General features: G+C 38.9%; 1 protein-coding gene across 8 annotated transcripts in view; it reads left to right on the top strand.

The window, feature by feature from the left end:
* The window catches only part of SCP2 (sterol carrier protein 2), a 163,789-nt gene that overhangs the window by 125,754 nt on the left and 14,486 nt on the right, over positions 1-23,549 (top strand). For all 8 annotated transcript variants that reach the window (XM_073789698.1, XM_033866520.2, XM_073789693.1 and 5 more), the window contains 2 exons: positions 2,944-3,046; positions 17,218-17,347. In XM_073789698.1, coding sequence (XP_073645799.1) covers positions 2,944-3,046; positions 17,218-17,347 — 233 coding nt within the window. The remainder of the gene's footprint in view (positions 1-2,943; positions 3,047-17,217; positions 17,348-23,549) is intronic.

The raw sequence follows: 23,549 nt of genomic DNA, 5'->3' as shown, positions 1-23,549 counted from the left end.
ACATTATGTTCTGCTAGTTTTCCTCTTGCATCACTGGCTACTGCTTCCTCTTCCCTCCCAGACTTCTAAATAATTGAGATCCACAGGGTATTGTCCTAGGCTTACTTCTTTCTCTAGAATTCCCTCAAGGTGAGCTTGTCTGTTCCCATGGATTTAAATACTTTCATTATGCTAATGATTATCCGACCTTATCTCCAGCCTAGACTGCTTCTGAGCTCCAGACTGTCATATCCAACTGCCTTCTTGTCTCACAAAGGTCCCATACTGACTGTGCCTGAGATGGGACTTTGATCCCCTTTACTCTCACTGCATTCTTCCTTTTGTCAATAAATGGCACTGTCATCCCTTCAGTTATTCAGGCCAAACACCTAAATCATCCTTGCTCTTTCCCCTCCCCCTCAGATCTCTCTCGTGCCCAGCAGCAAGGCTTATGGATTCAATGTTTAAAATATATTTTGAATCCACTTCCTCCTCTCCATCTCCACTGGCAGACTGCCTCCACTTCCTATTTGGACCACTCCAGCAGCCTCGTAACCCTCTCCCCACCTAAGTTCTTGCATCCCAACCCCACCAATTCATTGTCTGCACAGTTGTAAGAATAATCACAAATCAAACTATTTCACTTCCCTGTTTAATCATTTCATTGGTTTCCCAGAATCCCTTCTTTGGCCTGGATGGTCTGGTCCCTGCCCAGTTCCCCAATTTCATTTTGTGTCATTTTGCCCCCACTTACTGTACTCTAGTGACTGGTCCTCTTTTACTTTCTTTTAACATGATAAACTCTTTTCTCTCTCAGGATCTTTGCAAGTTTCCTCTTTGAATGTCTAGCTCCTTTTCTTCCTTTAATTGGGTCTTAGCTTAAATTCACTTGCTCAGAGACATCATTCCTTGACTGCCTTAACCTCGGTTCCTCTTTTTGTCTGCTTCCTAATACTTGTAATTATTTTTCTGTTTTCTTCTTTTTTTCCTGGAAAAATATAGATTCAGTGAGGACTGGGACTGGGTCTGACTTGTTCGCCATTGTACTCCCAGTACCTCGAACAATGCTTGGCCTGTAGCAGGCAGTCGTTAAATATTTATGAAATGATAGAAAGAAGGAGAGGGAAGGGAAGGGAAAGTAGAAATGGATGGGGTGGGTGGGGAGAAAGAGAAGGAAGGAGAGGAGGTAGAGAAAGAAGGAAAGAAATACTTTGCTTACTGAGCAGCTGCTACGCTCCTGACTCCTTCAAGTATATCCTTCCGATGTTTGTTGTTCCAGTCCTGGCCTCAGCCACCGCCAGGATGCTTGTGGTATTTCAGAGGAATTACTTAAAATCCTAAAGTGCCCTCATCTTCTTCAGACCTTTCAGTTTCTCTCAGCATCTAATGCTTGAGGCTCTGCAGCCTGTAATAGTCGTGGCTGTCATTTTTTATCACGGGCCAGGATCTCTGCTAGGTACCTTCCACACGGGATTCCACTTAATTCTGCAAAGTCACCGGCACCCTCCACCTTCTTCCCTGCCTCCCCACCAGAGGTTGCACAGAGATGAAGTAGCTTGCTCAGAATCGCATAGCTAGTGAGTGGAGGAAGCCTTGAGATTCTAACCCAGGCTTTTGTAGCTATAGGGACTATGTTCTTTCTGCCACATCAGGCCATTTATCTATAGTTGTTCCCCAAGTATCAAGCAACCAATAGATGGATGTTAGTAAATTCATATCTTGTGTCATAGCTAAAAAATAAATCTCGAGTCCAACCTCTGCTTACTCCCCACTTCATTATACCCTGTTTAATCACCATCGTCTCTTGCCTGGACTACTGCAGTAGCCTCTTAATTGGTCTCCCTGCCTCCTCACTTGCCCTCTTATAGTCCATTTTCCAGCTAGCAGCCAGATTTATTTTTTAAAACATGTAAATGGATTGTGCTACTCTCCAGCTTATACCCTGCAGTTCTCAAGTTACTTAAAATAAAATCCAAACTCTTAACTGTGACCTGTAAAGCCCCTTGTTATCTTGCCCTGCATGTTTCTGTGACCTTAGGTCCTTCTCCTCTGCTCTGCTCCAGCCATACCAGCCTTCTTATAGTTCCTTTAACTGCTAAGCTAGTTTCTACATCAAGTTCTTTATACTGGAAGTATAGAGCTGACTTCTCCACCTAAATCTTTACATGGCTGGCTCATTTACATAATTTAATACCTAATTTAAATATCACCTCTTCAGAGAGGCCTATCTGACTAGGCTATCTAAAATAGACCACCTGGGGTCTAAAGAAGCCGCCTTACAATGCAGGGGACACCGGTTCAATCCCTGATCAGGGAACTAAGATCCCACATGCCTGTTGGGCAACTAAGCCTGCGCCACAACTACTGAGCTCGCGTGCCTCAACTAGAGAGCCCGTGTGCTACAAACTGCAGAGCCCACATGCTCTGGAACCCACATGCCATAACTACAGAGCCTGTGTACCACAAGTAGAGAGATAACCCGCATGCTGCAACAAAAGAGCCCGCACGCCTCAAAGGAGACCCCGCGTTCTGCAGCTAAGACCTGACGCAGACAAAAGTAAATTAAATAAATAATAAAATAAATCTTTGAAAAATAAATAAAATAGACCAACACACATAAATATACTTTCTTTATATCTCCTTAATCTGCCTTATTTTCTTCATAGTAACTATATTCTTTATTTTTTGCATGTTCATTGTCTCCCCCAGTGGCTTAGAAGCTTCATGAGGGTAGGTTCGTTGGTTTAGTATATTTTCAAGGACAAGGCCTACCATCTAGTGAGCACTCAATATTTGTTGAAAAATGGGAAGAAAAGCTTAATTGTTTTATTGGCTTAATAACAGTTTCCTTTGGGTAAAAGGCACAGCATCTCTGTTAGGGTTTTTGAAAATTACTACTGTATAAATGTTAAAAAACCTAGTACCTATATGACTCCATGGATTGAAATCGATTCTTTCCCCCAGTTCTTTTAGAACTCATCAAATTGAGGCTGCTCCAACCAGCTCTGCAGTTGATGGATTTAAGGCAAGTCTTGTCTTTAAGGAGATTGAGAAGAAGCTCGAAGAGGTAAGATTTATGTAAAATATTGGGATATTTCTTACGGAAAAACCCGAACGAACTTTTTGGTCAACCCAATACTACCAGGAGGACCCTGGGGCTAGAGGAAGCAGATATAGATTTCAGGTGTTGCCATGAGTGGTACCAGTTGAAAATTTATATCGTACTGTCAAGTATTGAGTGTATTTTATATTTCTTAGTGTCTACTATGGCTTCCTTGTAATTTTGGTAAGAGTGCATGTCAGAGATGAATAAATCTCCAGATTTGAGTGATGTAAAGGGATTCTAATTTATCTTGGTATAATTTCCTTCTGAATTACGAAGATCTTACTTAGAACCATTCGAAAGAATAATATTTAAAGGAGCCTTAAAGGTACCTAATATCAAAACTCGTTTTAAAAAGAAATCTTTTGTGCTTGAGTTTTTCACAGTTTTAAAATTTGTTTTTCTTGTTGTAAAAATGATCTAATTAAAAGGATTATACAGAAGCATATAAAGAAGAAAAATTTTGGGCTTCCCTGGTGGCGCAGTGGTTGAGAGTCCGCCTGCCGATGCAGGGGACATGGGTTCATGCCCCGGTCCGGGAAGATCCCACATGCCGCGGAGCGGCTGGGCCCGTGAGCCACGGCCGCTGAGCCTGCACGTCTGGAGCCTGTGCTCCACAACGGGAGAGGCCACAACAGTGAGAGGCCCGCATACTGAAAAAAAAATAAAAGAAGAAAAATTTTAAATCTCCTGAAATGCCATTACTAAGAGTTCACTAAACTGTTAACAGTGGTTGACATTCTTTCAGACATCTCTCTGTGTGTATTAACATACAGTTTTACATAACTAGGATCATACAATGCATGTTGAGTTTTTAAATTTATATTATATATGCAACTATGTTTATGTACAGTACTTAGTTCTTAAAAAAAATTTTTTTTTATACAGCAGGTTCTTATTAGTTATCCATTTTATACATATGAGTGTATATATGTCAATTGCAATCTCCCAATTCATCCCACCACCACCAACCCCCATCCCCACTTGCCCCCCTTGGTGTCCATATGTTTGTTCTCTACATCTCTGTCTCTATTTCTGCCTTGCAAACCGGTTCATCTGTACCATTTTTCGAGAATCCACATATATGCATTAATATATGATATTTGTTTTTCTCTTTCTGACTTACTTCACTCTGTATGACAGTCTCTAGGTCCATCCACATCTCTACAAATGACCCAATTTCGTTCCTTTTTATGGCTGAGTAATATTCCATTGTATATATGTACCACAACTTCTTTATCCATTTGTCTGTCTATGGGCATTTAGGTTGCTTCCATGACCTGGCTACTGTAACTAGTGCTGTAATGAACATTGGGGTGCATGTGTCTTTTCGAATTATGGTTTTCTCTGGATATATGCCCAGTAGTGGGATTGCTGGGTCATATGGTAATTCTATTTTTAGTTTTTCTTTTTCCTTTCTTTTTTTAACATCTTTATTGGAGTAAAATTGCTTTACAATGCTGTGTTAGTTTCTGCTTTATAACAAAGTGAATCAGCTATACATATACATATATCCCCATATCTCTTCCCTCTTACGTCGCCCTCTGACCCTCCCTATCCCATCCCTCTAGGTGATCACAAAGCACTGAACTGATCTCCATGTGCTATGTGGCTGCTTCCCACTAGCTATCTATTTTACATTTGGTAGTGTATATATGTCCATGCTACTCTCGCACTTCGTCCCAGCTTACCCTTCCCCCACCCTGTGTCCTCAAGTCCATTCTCTACATCTGCACCTTTATTCCTGTCCTGCCCCTAGGCTCTTCAGAACCTTTTTTTTTTTTTTAGATTACATGTATATGTGTTAGCATACAGTATTTGTATGTATGTATCTTTCTGACTTACTTCACTCTGTATGGCAGACTCTGGGTCCATCTACCTCACTACAAATAACTCAATTTCATTTCTTTTTATGGCTGAGTAACATTCCATTGTATGTATGTGCCACATATTCTTTATCCATTCATCTGTTGATGGACACTTAGGTTGCTTCCATGTCCTGGCTATTGTAAATAGTGCTGCAGGGCTTCCCTGGTGGTGCAGTGGTTGAGAGTCCACCTGCTGATGCAGGGGATGCGGGTTCGTGCCCCGGTCCGGGAAGATCCCACATGCTGCGGAGCGGCTGGGCCCGTGAGCCATGGCCGCTGAGCCTGCGCGTCCGGAGCCTGTGCTCCGCAACGGGAGAGGCCACAACAGTGAGAGGCCCGCATACCGCAAAAAAAAAAAAAAAAAAAAAAAATAGTGCTGCAGTGAACATTGTGGTACATGACTCTTTTTGAGTTATGGTTTTCTCAGGGTATATGCCCAGTAGTGGGATTGCTGGGTCATATGGTAGTTCTATTTTTAGTTTTTTAAGGAACCTCCATACTGTTCTCCATAGTGGCTAGGCCACCAACAGTGCAAGAGGGTTCCCTTTTCTCCATACCCTCTCCAGCATTTGTTGTTGTAGATTTTCTGATGATGCCCATTCTGACTGGTGTGAAGTGATACCTCATTGTAGTTTTGATTTACATTTCTCTAAAAATTAGTGATGTTGTGCATCTTTTCATGTGCCTCTTGGCCATCTGTATGCCTTCTTTGGAGAAATGTCTGTTTAGGTCTTCTGCCCATTTTTGGATTGGGTTGTTTGTTTGTTTAACATTGAGCTGCATGAGCTGTTTATATATTATGGAGATTAATCCTTTGTCCATTGATTCATTTGCAAATATTTTCACCCATTCTGAGTGTTTGTCTTTTTGTTTTGTTTATAGTTTCCTTTGCTGTGCAAAAGCTTTTAAATTTCATTAGGTCCCATTTGTTTATTTATTTTTTTATTTCCATTACTCTAGGAGGTGGGTCAAAAAAGATCTTCCTGTGATTTATGTCAAATAGTGTTCTTCCTATGTTTTCCTCTAAGAGTTTTATAGTGTCCGGTCTTACATTTAGGTCTTTAATCCATTTTGAGTGTATTTTTGTGTATGGTGTTAGGGAGTGTTCTAATTTCATTCTTTTAAATGTAGCTGTCCAGTTTTCCCAGCACCACTTATTGAAGAGGCTGTCTTTTCTCCATTGTATATCTTTGCCACCTTTGTCATAGATTAGTTCACTGTAGGTGTGTGGGTTTATCTCTGGGCTTTCTGTCCTGTTCCATTGATCTGTATTTCTGTTTTTGTGCCATATTGTACCATATTGTCTTGATTACAGTAGCTTGGTAGTATAGTCTGAAATCAGGAAGTCTGATTCCTCCAGCTCCGTTTTTTTCCCTCAAGATTGCTTTGGCTATTCGGGGTCTTTTGTGTCTCCATACAAATTTTAAGATTTTTTTTTTTTTTTTTTTTCTTTTGCGGCACGCAGGCCTCTCACTGTTGTGGCCTCTCCCGCTGCAGAGCGCAGGCTCCGGACGCGCAGGCCCAGCGCCCATGGCTCACGGGCCCAGCCACTCCACGGCATGCGGGATCTTCCCAGACCGGGGCACGAACCCACATCTCCTGCATCAGCAGGCAGACTCCCAACCACTGCACCACCAGGGAAGCCCAAATTTTAAGATTTTTTGTTCTAGTTCTTTAAAAAATGCCCTTGGTAGTTAGATAGGGATTGCACTGAATCTGTAGATTGCTTTGGGGAGTATAGTCATTTTGACAATATTGATTCTTCCAATCCAATAACATGATATATCTCTCCATCCGTTCGTGTCGTCTTTGATTTCTTTCATCAGAGGCTTATAGTTTTCTGAGTACAGGTCTTTACCTCCCTAGGGAGGTTTATTCTTAGGTATTTTATTCTTTTTGTTGCAGTGGTGAATGGAATTGTTTCCTTAATTTCTCCTTCTGATCTTTTATTGTTAGTGTATAGGAATGCAAGAGATTTCTGTGCATAAAATTTTTTATCCTGCAACTTTACCAAATTCATTGATTAGTTCTAGTAGTTTTCTGGTAGCATCTTTAGGATTATCTATGTGTAATATCATGTCATCTGCAAACAGAGACAGTTTTACTTCTTCTTTTCCAATTTCTATACCTTTTATTTCTTTTTCTTCTCTGATTGCTCTGCCTAGAACTTCCAAAACTATGTTGAATATTAGCGGTGAGAGTGGACATCCTTGTCTTGCTCCTGATATTAGAGGAAATGCTTTTAGTTTTTCACCATTGAGAATGATGTTTGCTGTGGATTTGTCATATATGGCCTTTATTATGTTGAGGTTGGTTCCCTTTATGCCCACTTTCTGGAGAGTTTTTATCATATATGGGTGTTGAATTTTGTCAGAAGCTTTTTCTGCATCTATTGAGATGATCATATGGTTTTTATTCTTCAATTTGTTAATGTGGTGTATCACACTGATTGATTTGCATATATTGAAGAATCCTTGCATCCCTGAGATAAACCCCACTTGATCGTGGTGTATGATCCTTTTAATGTGTTGTTGGATTCTGTTTGCTAGTATTTTGTTGAGGATTTTTGCATCTATATTCATCAATGGTATTGGTCTGTAATGTTTCTTATAGTATCTTTGTCTTGTTTTGGTATCAGGGTGATGGTGGCCTCATAGAATGAGTTTGGGAGTGTTTCTTCCTCTGCAATTTTTTGGAAGAGTTTGAGAAGGATGGGTGTTAGCTCCTCTCTAAATGTTTGATAGAATTCACCTGTGAAGCCATCTGGTCCTGGACTTTTGTTTCTTGAAAGGTTTTTAACCACAGTTTCAAATTCATTACTTGTGATTGGTCTGTTCATATTTTCTATTTCTTCCTGGTTCAGTCTTGGAAGTTTATACCTTTCTAAGAATTTGTTCATTTCTTCCAGGTGGTCCATTTTATTGGCATAGAGTTGCTTGTAGTAGTCTCTTGTGATGCTTTGTATTTCTGCAGTGTCCATTGTAACTTCTCCTTTTTCATTTCTAATTTTACTGATTTGAGTCCTCTTCCTCTTTTTCTTGATGAGTCTGGCTAAAGGTTTATCAATTATGTTTATCTTCTCAAAGAACCAGCTTTTAGTTTTATTGATCTTTGCTGTTGTTTTCTTTGTTTCTATTTCATTTTTTTCTGCTCTGATCTTTATGATTTCTTTCCTTGTACTGACTTTGGGTTTTGTTTGTTCTTCTTTCACTAGTTCCTTCAGGTGTAAGGTTAGATTGTTTCTTCGAAATTTTTTCTTGTTTTTTGAGGTAGGATTGTTTTGCTATAAACTTCCCTCTTAGAACTGCTTTCACTGCATCCCATAGGTTTTAGATCGTCGTGTTTTCATTGTCATTTGTCTCTAGGTATTTTTTGATTTCCTCTTTGATGTCTTCATTGATCTCTTGGTTATTTAGTGATGTATTGTTTAACCTCCATGCGTTTGTGTCTTTTACATTTTTTTCCCCTGTAGTTTATTTCTAACTTCATAGCATTTTGGTCAGAAAAGATGCTTGATATGATTTCAGTTTTCTTAAGTTTACCGAGGCTTGATTTGTGACCCAAGATGTGATCTATCCTGGAGAATGTTCCGTGTGTACTTGAGAAGAAAGTGTATACTGCTGTGTTTTGATAGAATGTCCTGTAAATATCAATTAAATCTATCTGGTCTATTGTGTCATTTAAAGCTTGTGTTTCCTTATTAATTTTCTGTCTGGATGATCTGTCCATTGGTGTAAGTGAAGTGTTAAAGTCCCCCACTATTATTGTGTTACTGTCAATTTCCTCTTTTATAGCTGTTAGCATTTGCCTTATGTATTGAGGTGCTCCTGTGTTGGGTGCATATATATTTATAAGTGTTGGATTGATCCCTTGATCATTACGTAGTGTCCGTCCTTTTCTCTTGTAACTTTCTTTATTTTAAAGTCTATTTTATCTGATACGAGTATTGCTACTCCAGCTTTCTTTTGATTTCCATTTGCATGGCATATCTTTTTCCACACCTTCACTTTCAGTCTGTATGTTTCCCTAGGTCAGAAGTGGGTCTCTTGTAGACAGCATATGTATGGGACTTGTTTTTGTATCCATTCAGTGAGCCTGTGTTTTTTGGTTGGAGCATTTAATCCATTCACATTTAAGGTAATTATCAGTTTGTATGTTCTTATTACCATTTTCTTAATTGTTTTGGGTTTGTTTTTGTAGGTCCTTTTCTTCTCTTTTGTTTTCCACTTAGAGAAGTTCCTTTAGCATTTGTTGTAGAGATGGTTTGGTGGTGCTGAATTCTCTTTGCTTCTCTGTAAAGATTTTGATTTCTCTGTCGAATCTGAATGAGATCCTTGGTGGGTGAGTAATCTTGGTTGTCGGTTCTTCCCTTTCATCACTTTAAATATATCTTGCCACCCGCTTCTGGCTTGTAGAGTTTCTGCTGAGAAATCAGCTGTTAACCTTATGGGAGTTCCCTTATGTGTTGTCATTTTTCCCTTGTTGCTTTTAATAATTTTTCTTTTTTTAATTTTTGTCTATTTGATTAGTATATGTCTTGGTGTGTTTCTCCTTGGGTTTATCCTGCCTGGGACTCTCTGTGCTTCCTGGACTTGGGTGGCTATCTTTTTCCCATGTTAGTGAAGTTTTCAACTATAATCTCTTCAAATATTTTCTCGAGTCCTTTCTCTCTCTCTTCTCCTTCTGGGACTCCTATAATGCGAATGTTGGTGCATTTAATGTTGTCCCAGAGGTCTCTTAGGCTGTCTTCGTTTCTTTTCATTCTTTTTTCTTTATTCTGTTCCACAGCAGTGAATTCCACCATTCTGTCTTCCAGGTCACTTATCCATTCTTCTGCCTCAGTTATTCTGCTAATGATTCCTTCTGGTATTTTTCGTTTTAGTTATTGTATTGTTCAACTCTGTTTGTTTGTTCTTTAATTCTTCTAGGTATTTGTTCTTTAATTCTTCTAGGTGTTCGTTAAACATTTCTTACATTTTCTTGATCTTTGCCTCCATTCTTTTTCTGAGGTCCTGGATCATCTTCACTATCATTATTCTGAATTCTTTTTCTGGAAGGTTGCCTATCTGCACTTCATTTAGTTGTTTTTCTGGGGTTTTATCTTGTTCCTCTATCTGGTCCATAGTCCTCTGCCATTTCATTTTGTCTGTCTGTCTGTGAATGTGGTTTTCGTTCCACTGGCTGCAGGATTATAGATCTTCTTGCTTCTGCTGTCTGCCTTCTGGAGGATCAGTAATTAGTTCTTGATAGATAATAATCATACTAAAGCAATCTAACAGTAACTCTGCAAAATAGAGAGTTATTCTCTTCAGGCAAAATTAGGTATTTACTTCATTGTTTCAAACTTAAAGATACCTTGGAATTTCATAATTGATTTTAATTGTGACCAACGAGGCACATTTACAGCCACAGTCACATAATTCCAATTACACATGTATTAAGCTGACCAGTGGGCTGAAATAAAGGATTCAGAACATTTAAGGTGTGCATTTCACTCATATTAGAGCCACAGTGTGAAGGCAAGCATTGTGCATATCTTGTAACTCCCTTATTATAGCACAAAGGATTTCTTAACACCTTAAGGTGATTGTGCTGTGGATGGGAAAACAGCTAAAGCGACTGATGTGTCTTGACAAAGTACCCTGCATTTCTAGAATTTTCATAATGATCAACAATCTTCCTGATGTAGAGGAGGCCAGGGCTGACAGTTCCCAGCAGGCAGGCGGTGGCCCAGGAGCTTGCAGACCTATCTTGCTGCCATCTTGAGGGATACACCCTTGTTAGTCTACCTGTTTTGTTTTAATATTCATTTATTTATTTTTTTGGCTGCGCCAGGTCTTAGTTGCACTATGTGGGATCTTTAGTTGCTGTATGTGTGATCTAGTTCCCTGACCAGGGATTGAACCCAGGCCCCCTGTGTTGGGAGTGTGGAGTCTTAGCCACTGGACTGTCAGGGAAGTCCCTACCTGTTATTTTATAACCTGCTTTCTTCTCTTGATAGTATATTCACTGCCCATAAATATAAATCCTTACCATCAGTTTTAATGACCCCATAGTACACGTTTGAATATAGGTATCATAATCTATATAACTAGCCTCCTGTGTTGAACATTGTGTTGTATTTAAATCTTGCAAGTAAAAAAAACAGGTATAATAAATTTCCTTTTGCCCTCATTTTTAAATACTTAACGCCATGATTACCTCAGCACAAATAGTTAGAAGGGGAAATTGTTGGGTTGTTGGATATGTATGTTTAGCTTTTTGATACATGTTGCCAAACTATCCACCAAAAAGAGGGAACTAATTTACAAACTTAATGACAGTTCGTGAGAGTGATGGTTTTTTCTTCACACTATCTCCAGTGCTTTGTTGGCTGGTTTTAAAAAAATCTTTGCCAATAGTAGGGAAATATATCTCATTATTGTTTTTTAAATTTCTTTTATTACAAATGTCCACTAAAGTGAAGCTGGACTCTCTAAGGGCTCAGCTTGAAAAAAATTTTTTTCATGCCACCAGTATTTGCCTGCAGAGTAATCCATAGGATAGTTGTTTCTGCCAGGTTGTCCCTTATTTTTTCTTTTTTTTCGACTTTATTCTGTCAAAAAAGAAAATAGTTTAGAGAGTATCTGTTATGGCTGTATGTCAACCATTGCATATTTCATTACTGGGATTAACGAAACAGTGCTGTTTTTATTTCACAGTTTTCTTTTAGCTTTGCAAATGTATGCCTCTTGCTCCCATTTTAATTCTTTTCTTCTCCTTCTGTAACCTCACTTGCATGGACCTTGTCCCCTTGTTTCTTTTTTCCTTCCCACGATTGTCAGTTTCCTAAATGTTTGCAGTACTAGAAAGTGAAAGTCTTGGAATCTTTTGTCAATTCATGCATTTTCTGCATTGCAAAGGAAGCCTGACAAGAGATTTTATTTCCACTTTTGTTTTCGATAGCAATACCCCATTGCCCTTCTTTGAATTGTCTTAATTTTTTGTTCCTATTAAGTTTACAACAGGACCTACTCCTTGACCCTTTGCCTACTCAGAAAGAAGTACTTTTCTTCAAGCAAGCAAGCACTTAGAACTTTCTTAGTATTAGTGATCTCTAGTGTTGCAACAGATGTGTATTTTCTTTACCCTTTTAACTCTCTCCTCCTTGTCCATTTCCTTGCCCTCTCTCACTCCTTCTTCAATTGAAAATGTTTTACTGACCAAAGGATTTGATTTTATAAGAGGATCAGTTGGTTGTCAAAAGTAACAGCAGGTGCAAAATTAATCTACATCTGTCTTAAGGAAGTGGGAGGAATTTCCAGGTATTCAGGTAGAATTCCTAAACGTTTGCTGGTGATTTCCTGCTCTAACTTGTTGGTGTCTAACACAACTATTCCTGAGGCATTGTGCAAGCAGATGACGCGTAGATGCAGCTGGAAGTAGCTGTTCATGGGCTCTTGGCCCCAAAGGAAGCCTGGCTCCTTGGGTGGCCCAGCACACCAGTGTTACTACCTACTCTTCTAGATTATCTCCACAGAACCTTGAAGGATAAAGGATTTTAAGGAATGTGGAAAAGACTTGAACTTTCTTTTAATTTATTTATGGTGACAGAAACTACTTTTATAGGCCAAAGTTTGGAAGTATTGATATAACCTACTTTGCCATATGGTATGAGCAAATGGAAAGAGCATTGAATTTGAAGTTAAACCAACCTGAGATTGATTTCTGGTTGTGTTGCTTACTTGTCATACGTCCTTGCCCTTCAGGGAACATTGAGTTTAGTGGGAAAATAGACATGGGAAATTTTTCCCGGAAAAAAAAAACAAACTGCTTTAGCAAGAAACTTGCAGGTGGGTGTATGTGCAAAGGGCTATCAAAATGTCCAGTAGAGGCAGAAACACCTTTCCGGAAGAGTTAGTGTGTGAGCTGAGACTTGAATTGATGAAGTTAGGTGGGAATGGAGAGTAGGAGGAGGTGAGTGAACTGGGACAGGGCATGAGCAAGGGCATAGAGGCATGTATGTTCATGGCATTCAAAGCGGTCAGAACAAAAAAACCTGGGGAGGATGAAAAAGGGGCTGAAGATAAGAACATATAAATATCCTTCAGATTATGAAGAATTTTGAATGATATATAAAGGCAGACTTTATCCTGTAGGCTGTGGGGAGCCATTTAAATTCAAACCTGAAAGTGATATTTATGTTAGTGTTAGGTGGGTTGTATTAGATGGATTAGTTGGCAGTAGGATAGAGAATAGTCTAAAGGGTTCTCAACCTTTTACAGCCTCAGTAATTTTTTCTGCTTAATGAGCTAATATTAACACCTGTGCAACTACTTTCAGGGTTTTATGAAAATTAAAGAAATAATGTATATAAAAGCACTTGAAAACTTTATAGCCCCCAAAAGATCATTGTTGTTGTTACTAGTTTTTCCGAAAGTTAACTTAATTTGAGTGAGATGTTTTAAGGGAAGCCAAAATAAGAGAATTTCTCTCCTTCACTTTAAAAATCTGACAATCATTTTGATTTCTTGATTTAATTAGAAAATGTTGGTAGTTGATTTCAGGACAGTCACATGTAAGAATTGCTTCCATGGCTGTTGAGATAAGTAGGCCTAGACTAAATATTTTTAGAATAGCTTCTTTGGAGTCCTAAGACTCATGGTTCATTCTAGATAGGTTCAGGTGTGTTATCTATGTACAAGAAAAAGATTGACACACCCACTAGGATAACTAAAATAAAAAAGACAGACAAGAATGTTGGTAAGGATGTAGAGAAATTGGAACCTTCATTTGTTGCTGGTAGGAGTGTAACATGGTGCAGCCACTTTAGAAGACAGCTTGATAGTTCCTCGAAAGGTTAAACATTACCTTATGACCCAAATTTTTACTTCTAAATATAAGAGGAATTAGATCCTATGTCCATATGAAAACTTGTGCACAAGTGTCCATAGCAGTATCATTGATAATAGCTGAAAAGGGGAAACAGCCACCAACTGGTGAATGGCTAAACAAAATATGCTGCATCCATACAATGGAATATTATTTGGCCATCAAAAGGAATTAATTACTGATAACGTGCTTTAACGTGGATAAACCTTAAAAGCATTATACTAAGTGAATGAAGCCAGTAACAAAAGACCATATACTGTATGATTCCATTTGTGTGAAATGTCCAGAATAAGCAAGTCCATCAAGACAGAAAGTAGGTTAGTGGTTGCCAGGGGCCGGCAGGAGGGGAGGATGGTGGGGGTGGGGGTGACTGCTAATGTGTATGGTTTTCTTTTTGGGGTGATGAGAATGTTCTAACATTAGATAGTGGTGTTGGTTGCACAACTTTGAATATACTAAAATACCACTGAATTAATATACTTTAAAAGGATTAATTTTTTGATATATAAATATCTCAATGAATTTGTTATAAAACAAACAAAACACAACAAAAAGAAAGAACTTAGGCCAGACTCTCTGCATACGTAGAAACAGAGGTTAGTAACTGATAATAATTATTTGAGTATTTCACGTACTTAGCACAGTGCCTGAACATAGTAAACACTAAAGTCTTTGTTAAAAGAAGAAATATTATGATACCAAAAGGAGGAATCTTGGATATAAATTATTGCAGGGATATAAGGCTGAAAAAAAAAAGGTGGTAAATAAAAACTCGATTAGAAATTATAAGAAAACTGAAAAGGTAGCCAATTCCAGAATAAATATGTAAAGATGAATATATTTTCTATATATTTGCAATTACCTAGTCATGAAATATAATGAAAAATATATTATTAACAAGAGTAATATAAAATATTAAAAAACTAAGAGTAAACTTGGCAAGAAATGTACAAAAGCCTATATGGGGGAAAATGACAAAATATTGCCAAGGGACATCAAGGAAAACTTGAAGATACACCATCTTCATGGATGGGAGGACTTAATATTGTAAAGATATTACTTTTCCTCCAAACAGATCCATATATTGTATGTAGCCCCATTTATTTATTTGTTTGTTTATTTATTTTGGCTGCGTTGGGTATTTGTTGCTGTGCGCAGGCTTTCTCTAGTTGTGGGCGAGTGGGGGCTACTCTTTGTTGCTGTGCATGGGCTTCTCATTGCTGTGGCTTCTCTTGTTGTGGAGTATGGGCTCTAGGCACATGGGCTTCAATAGTTGCAGCATGAGGGCTCAGTAGTTGTGGCACATGGGCTCTAGGGCGTGCAGGCTTCAGTAGTTGTGGCGTGCCAGCTCAGTAGTTGTGGCTCGCGGGCTCTAGAGCACAGGCTCAGTAGTTGTGGTGTACGGGCTTAGTTGCTCTGTGGCATGTAGGATCTTCCCAGACCAAGGATTGAACCCATGTCCCCTGCATTGGCAGGTGGATTCTAAACCACTGCCCCACCAGGGAAGTCCTATAGCCCCATTTTCGGGGGAAGAACTAACTAAATGATTATAATGTACATCTAGAGGAAAAAATGTCCAAAACAAATCCAAGAATAGTTAAGAATCTTTCTAAGAGAGGAATTATGGTATTTACTGTACCAAAGAGTAAAGTACATTTATAAAGCTATAATACTGGCACAGGAATAGCAGACAGATCATACAGTAAAATAATGGGGAAAAATGCCAGCGTTTATTGAGCAGTTACTCTGTGCTTTGTGGGTATTTAAATACCATACAACTCTGTGAGGGTAGCTATATTATTATCTCCCTTTCACAGATAAGAAGACTGAGATTCAGAGAGATTTAGTAAATTGCTCAGGGTTATATAAGTAATGGCAGAGCAGGAATTCAAACCGATGCTGATTGCAAATTCATTGTTATTAATTAGTAACATTTAATTCTTGGAGATTAACCTTAAGTAAATGAGGTTATGTAAAAATACTTAGATGTAAGAACGTTATGTACAGCATTGTTATAAGAGCCAGAAGTTAAGACTAACCTTAAACATCAAGCAGCAGAGTATTGGTTAAATAAAGTACAGTACACGTCTACAATTAAAGACTATGTATGGTCATTTAAAATTATATGGAAGAAGACTTAATGACACAGTAATAAGGATAGCTATATTAAACCGAAAAGTGGATTACAAAACAGTATATATACTCATTAAAAATATATATATGGGGGCTTCCCTGGTGGTGCAGTGGTTGAGAGTCCGCCTGCTGATGCAGGGGACACGGGTTCATGCCCCGGTCCGGGAAGATCCCACATGCCACAGAGCAGCTAGGCCCGTGAGCCATGGCCGCTGAGCCTGCGCGTCTGGAGCCTGTGCCCCGCAACAGGAGAGGCCACAGCAGTGAGAGGCCCAAGTACCGCAAGAAAAAAAAAAAAAAAAAAATATATATATATATATATATGTAGAGAAAAAAGAGGAGATTTATATCAAAATGTTATTTTCTCTGAGTGGTGAAATTATGAATGATTTGTTTTCTTTTTGCTTCTCAATATTTTCTATTTTTTCTGCAGTACAATATGTTTTTTTCTCTAAAGAAAAATAATTGCAATAAAATTATTGTGTGTGTGTTTTTTTTTAAGGTGTGTGAGTTATTCACCCTGCCAGCCGGGTTAGCGGGTCCTCTGTGCTCCTGTAGGCCCCTGTGTTCCCCTTTTTCGTAGTGATCATAGTGTATTATCATTTACCCTTCTAACTCCGTAGCGTCTGGAATAAAGTCTGGTGCCAATCATTGTTTCGGTCAATCAATATTTCAGTAAGGAAGGATGAAACAGAGTGGGAATGAAGGGGAGAAGGAGGGAGAAAGGAAACCAACCTATGGAGATGTGGATCTGAGGTTATTTTTCCAGCTTCATTCCTCAAGATCCAAAAGTAGGTGGTGGATGGTATATTACTTGTATAATTCTTTATACTAATCCAGGAAATGAGTTGAACCACTTATCTTTAAATTCTGATTGTGCAAGAACAAAAATACATGTGAAGGAATTTACCTACAAAGAAAAGAGGCGTTAGGCTTCCTACATTGAGAGAGGCCGGAGTGAATCTTTCAGAAATTATTGAGACAAATGAAGGCTATTTCAGTAGAAAATGCTGCTGTGCCACCCACTCTCCCATTCTCCCTGTCCTTCCACCAGTTGTATCCAGAAAGCCATTTTCAACAGAAGATTTGGCAGGTGACGCAGTTGTTGCCTGGTTGCCTTTCAGACTTTTCTGGGTAAAAGATCCTAAGGGAGCTTGGGGACTGTCTGCTGACCCAGCTGCTCACATCCTGTATCTATTTAAAAATTTGGGGAAAAGCCAGAGGAATGAACTTCATATAACTCTGTGTTATTTTTATTTCCAGGAAGGGGAGCAGTTTGTGAAGAAAATCGGTGGTATTTTTGCCTTCAAGGTGAAGGACGGCCCTGGAGGTAAAGAAGCCACCTGGGTGGTGGACGTGAAGAATGGCAAAGGATCAGTGCTCCCTAACTCAGGTCAGTGCAGTGATGACTTCATTTGTAGGAGTACTGACAAGTTCACAAAGAAAAATGGGGGCCTGCTTTGGTGTTTTCCAAAAGGGCTGGCTTTAGAGTTCCAGGACCTTGTTAAAGAACTGGGGAATCCTTGGGAACAGGAATAGGTCACAGCTGCTTCCTCCCAAAGACGGGAAGGCTCCATCACTGTCACCAGCCATAGGCTTTGGAATTAAACAGACTTGGGTTTGGAGTCCTGGTCCTGCCACTCACAGATTCTGGCCTTGAACAAATTATTTCACTTCTCTGAGCTTTGTTTTTTTCATTTGTAAATGGGAATAATAAATGGTACCTATTTCATAGGGTCACGTGAGGATTAAGAGCATTATCTCCTGATTAGCCTGTGAAGCATATGCTTCAGTGTATGGTTATGTGTCCTCAGAAGACCTGTCTGTACTCACTGCCTCCACTTCTCTCACCCAGTCTTTCTCTCACCCATTCCAGTCAGCTTTGGTCCTCATTATTATCCCAGAACTGTTCTTGTCAAGGTCAGGTAACCGCCATGTTGGTAAATTGAGTGGTTAATTCCCAGCCCTCATAATTATATTATTCTTCCAGGCTTTCTTCTTACCTACTGGCTGTTCCTTCTTGGCCTCTGTCCCTTTTTTTTCCTGCATCTCTAAAAGTCTAAATGTTGGAGTGCTCTAAGGCTCAGTTCTATCTCCATTTAGTCCCTGGGACTCTCATCTAGTTTCATGCTTTTAAAACCGTCTCTACACTGATGACTCCCAGGTATCTTCAGTGTGAACTCAGCTACTGAACTCCAAGGTGTGTATCCAGCTGCATAATTGACAAGTTTACTTGGATCCTTAGTAGGCATCTCAAGGCTAACATGTATGAAATTGAACTGCTGATCTTCCTCCCACTCCCCTTTAATTATGTTCTCCTCGAACTGTCTTCTGCATCTTGCTAAATTGCTCCTCTGTCTTACCAGTTCCTCAGTCTAAAACCCTTGAAGTCATGCTTAGCTCTTCTTTTTTTTTTTAATTGAAGTATAGTTGATTTACAATGGTGTGACAATCTCTGCTGTACAGCAGAGTGACTCAGTTATACACATATACACGTGCTTTTTTTAATATTCTTTTCCATTATGGTTTATCCCAGGAGTTTGGATATAGTCCCCTGTACTATACAGTAGGAGCTGTTGTTTATCCATTCTAAATGTAATAGTTTGCATCTACCTTGGCTCTTCTTTTTCTCACACTCTACAGTGTAATCCGCCAGCAAATTCCATCCTATACTACTACCACCTTGGTCCTCCATCATTTTTTGCCTGGTCTCCCTGTTTCTAACCTTCTGCCCTGTTTCTGTACACACCAGCTGGAGTGATCATTTTAAAACTCAAGTCAGCTCACAGGGTAAAAACCAGGGTTCTTATAATCACACCACATGATCTGGCCCTAGTCTTCTCTGTCTTATTATACTCTCCCTCACTTTGCTCCGGTTACACTGGCCTCCTTGCTATTGCTTGAACGTGGGCGTTCGCAGTTCAGGGGCTTTTACTGCCTGGAGTCGTCATCCCTCACATATCCTCATGGCTTGTTCTCCCATTTCCTTTGGTTTTTGCCCAAATGTCACCTTCTCAGTGAGCCTTTCCCCAACCACACTTCTAAATCACACCCCCATTACCATTCCCTATTGTCCTTTTCTGCCTTATTTTTCTTTATAGCACTTACCGCCATCTGATACCATATCTTATTTCTTTACTTATCGTCCATCCCCCCCACTTGAGTTGTAAGCTGCATGAAGGCAGAGCTTTGTGCCTCTTAGGTTCACTGCTGCATTCACAGTGCCTAGAATAGTACCTGTCACATGGTAGGCCTTCAGTAAAATAAATAAATAAAAAAAAAGTGAACAGCAGAATGAAGGAATGATGCTCAGTAAGTGGTAGCTATATTGTATGTTATGTTTCTCTCGGAGAGAGCCTGGTGCGATTAAGAGATGGGATGGATAGGAACTAGCGTTTTAGAGGGCTATACTATGAACTTTGAAAACGATTTTATATATAATCAATCCCTTAAATCTTTTTGAGTAGAAAAGTGAAAGTCAGAGCTTTCTAAATACTCTGCTGTTTTAGAGGATGAAGCTGGTGTATTCGACCTGATGAATTAGAAATGAAGAAATCAGAAGCAGAGAGAGCAATTAGGAGGATGGATGGTACCACCATCTAAGTAAGCAAAAAGGATAGCCGAGTGTTGGCAGTGAGAAAAAAGGATGTTGTTACATGGTAGTTGCTAGGGGTGTTTGGGGTGAAGTTGATGGTACTTGGAAGCTGTGAAGGAGAAGGAGATATATCAAAGATGGTAGAGTTCGTTATTGCTACATTACTGGGGAAGGTCCTGGAGGAGACAATGTCATCAGGAGCACAGGTGGAAGGAGGGTTAGCCTTAACAAGGAGGGATGGATACTTCTTCCTCTAAGAGGGGGTAGATAAATATTCAGGGGCATTTTGAGGTACAGAGGGGTTTGGCAGAGATCCTGGAATAGAGTTTAGAGCTTGGAGAAAGGAGAAGATGTTAAGAGCAGTGTTATATGTACTGTTGAGTAAGGAATCAACTAGAGATTAATGAAGGAAAAGCTGAGTGGTAGTAAGGGTATCTGGTGTGGGCAGCATTTTTTTTTCTCAAAATGAGTGGGCAGAAAAATAACTATGTTTACATTCTGTGAACTGCCATCTAACATGATGTACGAAGAAAAACTAAATGTTGCATCTAGATTCTAGCTTTTAGAAATAAAAAGAACTTTGGGGAAATAATGCCAATTTTTTTAAATGACTGAATGTTAATGGTTACTTCAGGATTATATATTGACATGTCTAGACAGATGTCAAGGTGATTTTTTTTAAGTTTTTATTTTTCTTTAATTTTTATTTTTATTGGAGTATAATTGCTTTACAATGTTGTGTTAGTTTCTGCTGTACAATGAAGTGAATCACCTATATGTATAAATATATCCTCTCCCTCTTGGACCTCCCACCCACCTAGGTCATCACAGAGCATCAGGCTGAGCTCCCTGTGCTATACAGGAGGTTCCCACTAGCTATCCCTTTTATACATGGTAGTGTATTTATGTCAAACCTAATCTGCCAATTCATCCCACCCTCCCTTTACCCCCCGGTGTCCACATGTCTGTTCTGTATGTCTGCGTCTCTATTCCTGCCCTGCAAATACGTTCATCTGTACCATTTTTCTAGATTCCACATATATGTGTTAATATACGATATTTGTTTTTCTCTTTCTGACTTCACCCTGTATGACTGACTCTGGGTCCATCCACATCTCTACAAATGACCCAATTTTGTTCCTTTTTATGGTTGAGTTATATTCCATTATATATACGTACCACATCTTCTTTATCCATTTATCTGTTGATGGACATTTAGGTTGCTTCTGTGTCCTGGCTATTGTAAATAGTGCTGCAATGAACATTGGGGTACATGTGACTTTTGTTTTTAATGTAACTTTTTTTTTTAACTTATTTTATTTTTTTGGCAGCGTTGGGTCTTCATTGCTGCACGCGAGCTTTTTCTCTAGTTGTGGTGAGCGGTGGCTACTCTTCGTTGTGGTGCACGGGCTTCTCTTTGTGGTGGCTTCTCGTTGCAGAGCACGGGCTCTAAGCACGTGGGCTTCAGTATTTGTGGCATACGGGCTCAGTAGTTGTGGCTCACGGGCTCTAGAGCTCAGGCTCAGTAATTGTGGTGCACGGGCTTAGTTGCTCCCCAGCCTGTGGGATCTTCTCAGACTAGGGCTTGAACCTGTTACCCCTGCATTGGCAGGTGGATTCTTAACCACTGCACCACCGGGGAAGCCCACATGTGACTTTTTGAATTATGGTTTTCTAAGGGTATATGCGCAGTGGTGGGATTGCTGGGTCATATGGTAGTTCGATTTTTAGTTTTTTAAGGAACCTCCATACTGTTCTCCATAGTGGCTGTACCAATTCACATTCCCACCAGCAGTGCAAGAGTGTTCCCTTTTCTCCACACCCTCTCCAGCATTTATTGTTCCTAGATTTTTTGATGATGGCCATTCTGACTGGTGTGAGATGATATCTCATTGTAGTTTTGATTTGCATTTCTCTAATGATTAATGATGTTGAGCATTCTTTCATGTGTTTGTTGTCAGTCTGTATATCTTCTTTGGAGAAATGTCTATTTAAGTCTTCTGCCCATTTTTGGATTGGGTTGTTTGTTTTTTTGTTATTGAGCTGCATGAGCTGCTTGTAAATTTTGGAGATTAATCCTTTGTCAGTTGCTTCATTTGCAAATATTTTTTCCCATTCTGAGGGTTGTCTTTTGGTCTTGTTTATGGTTTCCTTTGCTGTGCAAAAGCTTTGAAGTTTCATTAGGTCCCATTTGTTTATTTTTGTTTTTATTTTCGTTATTCTAGGAGGTGGGTCAAAAAAGATCTTCCTGTGATTTATGTCAAAGAGTGTTTTTCCTATGTTTTTGTCTAAGAGTTTTGTAGAGTCCCATCTTACATTTAGGTCTTTAATCCATTTTGAGTGTATTTTTGGGTATGGTGTTAGGGAGTGTTCTAATTTCATTCTTTTATGTGTAGCTGTCCAGTTTTCCCAGCACCACTTATTGAAGAGGCTGTCTTTTCTCCATTGTATATTCTTGCCTCCTTTGTCATATATTAGTTGACCATAGGTGTGTAGGTTTATCTCTGGGCTTTCTATCCAGTACCGTTGATCTATATTTCTGTTTTTTTGTGCCAATACCATACTGTCTTGATTACTGTAGCTTTGTAGTATAGTCTGAAGTTGGGGCGCCTGATTCCTACAGCTCTGTTTTTCTTTCTCAAGATTGCTTTGGCTATTTGGGGTCTTTTGTGTTTCCATACAAATTGTAAATTTTTTTGTTCTAGTTCTGTGAAAAATGCCATTGGTAATTTGATAGGGATTGCATTGCATCTGTAGATTGCTTTGGGGAGTATAGCCATTTTCACAATATTGATTCTTCTAATCCAAGAACATGGTATATTTCTCCATCTGTTTGTGTCATCTTTGATTTCTTTCATCAGTGTTTTATAGTTTTCTGAGTACAGATTTTTTGTCTCCTTAGGTAGATTTATTCCTAGGTATTTTATTCTTTTTGTTGTGATGGTAAATGGGATTGTTTCCTTAATTTCTCTTTCTGCTCTTTTGTTATTAGTGTATAGGAATGCAAGAGATTTCTGTGCATTACTTTTGTATCCTGCAACTTTACCACATTCATTGATTAGTTCTAGTAGTTTTCTGGTGGCATCTTTAGGATTTTCTATGTGTAGTATCATGTCATCTGCAAACAGTGACAGTTTTACTTCTCTTCCAATTTGTATTCCTTTTATTTCTTTTTCTTCTCTGATTGCTATGGTAGGACTTCCAATACTATGTTGAATAAGAGTGGTGAGAGTGGACATCCTTGTCGTGTTTCTGATCTTAGTGGAAATACTTTCAGTTTTTCACCATTGAGAATGATGTTTGCTGTGAGTTTGTCATATATGGCCTTTATTACATTGAGGTGGTTTCCCTCTCTGCCCACTTTCTGGGGAGTTGTTATCATAAATGGGTGTTGAATTTTGTCAAAAGCTTTTTCTGCATCTATTGAGATGATCATATGGTTTTTATTCTTCAATTTGTTAATGTGGTGTATCACATTGATTTGTATATATATATATGTATATATATTTTAGTTTATAACAACAACAATTTTTAATGGAAGCACAATATAAAAAGATCTAAATTGTGACATAAAAAAACATAAAAGGAGGGTAAGAGAAAGGTAGAGTTTTGTATGTAATCGAAGTTAAATTGTTATCAACATAAAAAAGACTGTTATATCTATAAGCTATTTTATGTAAGCCTCGTGGTAACCACAAAGCAATAACTTACAGTAAATTCACAAGAATAACAAAAAGGGAATCAAAGCATACCACTACAGAAAATATGATTGTGTATATTGAAGAATCCTTGCATCCCTGGGATAAATCCCACCTGATGATGGTGTATGACCCTTTTAATGTGTTGTTGCATTCTGTTTGCTAGTATTTGTTGAGGATTTTTGCATCTATATTTATCAGTGATCTTGGTCTTTAATTTTCTTTTTTTGTAGTATCTTTGTCTGGTTTTGATTTCAGGGTGATGGTGGCCTCGTAGAATGAGTTTGGGAGCATTCCTTCCT

This window comes from Tursiops truncatus, chromosome 1 (assembly GCF_011762595.2).
Source record: "Tursiops truncatus isolate mTurTru1 chromosome 1, mTurTru1.mat.Y, whole genome shotgun sequence".
Lineage (NCBI taxonomy): Eukaryota > Metazoa > Chordata > Mammalia > Artiodactyla > Delphinidae > Tursiops > Tursiops truncatus.
Note: the sequence above shows the minus strand (reverse complement) of the source record. Positions and strands in the feature narration are given on the sequence as shown.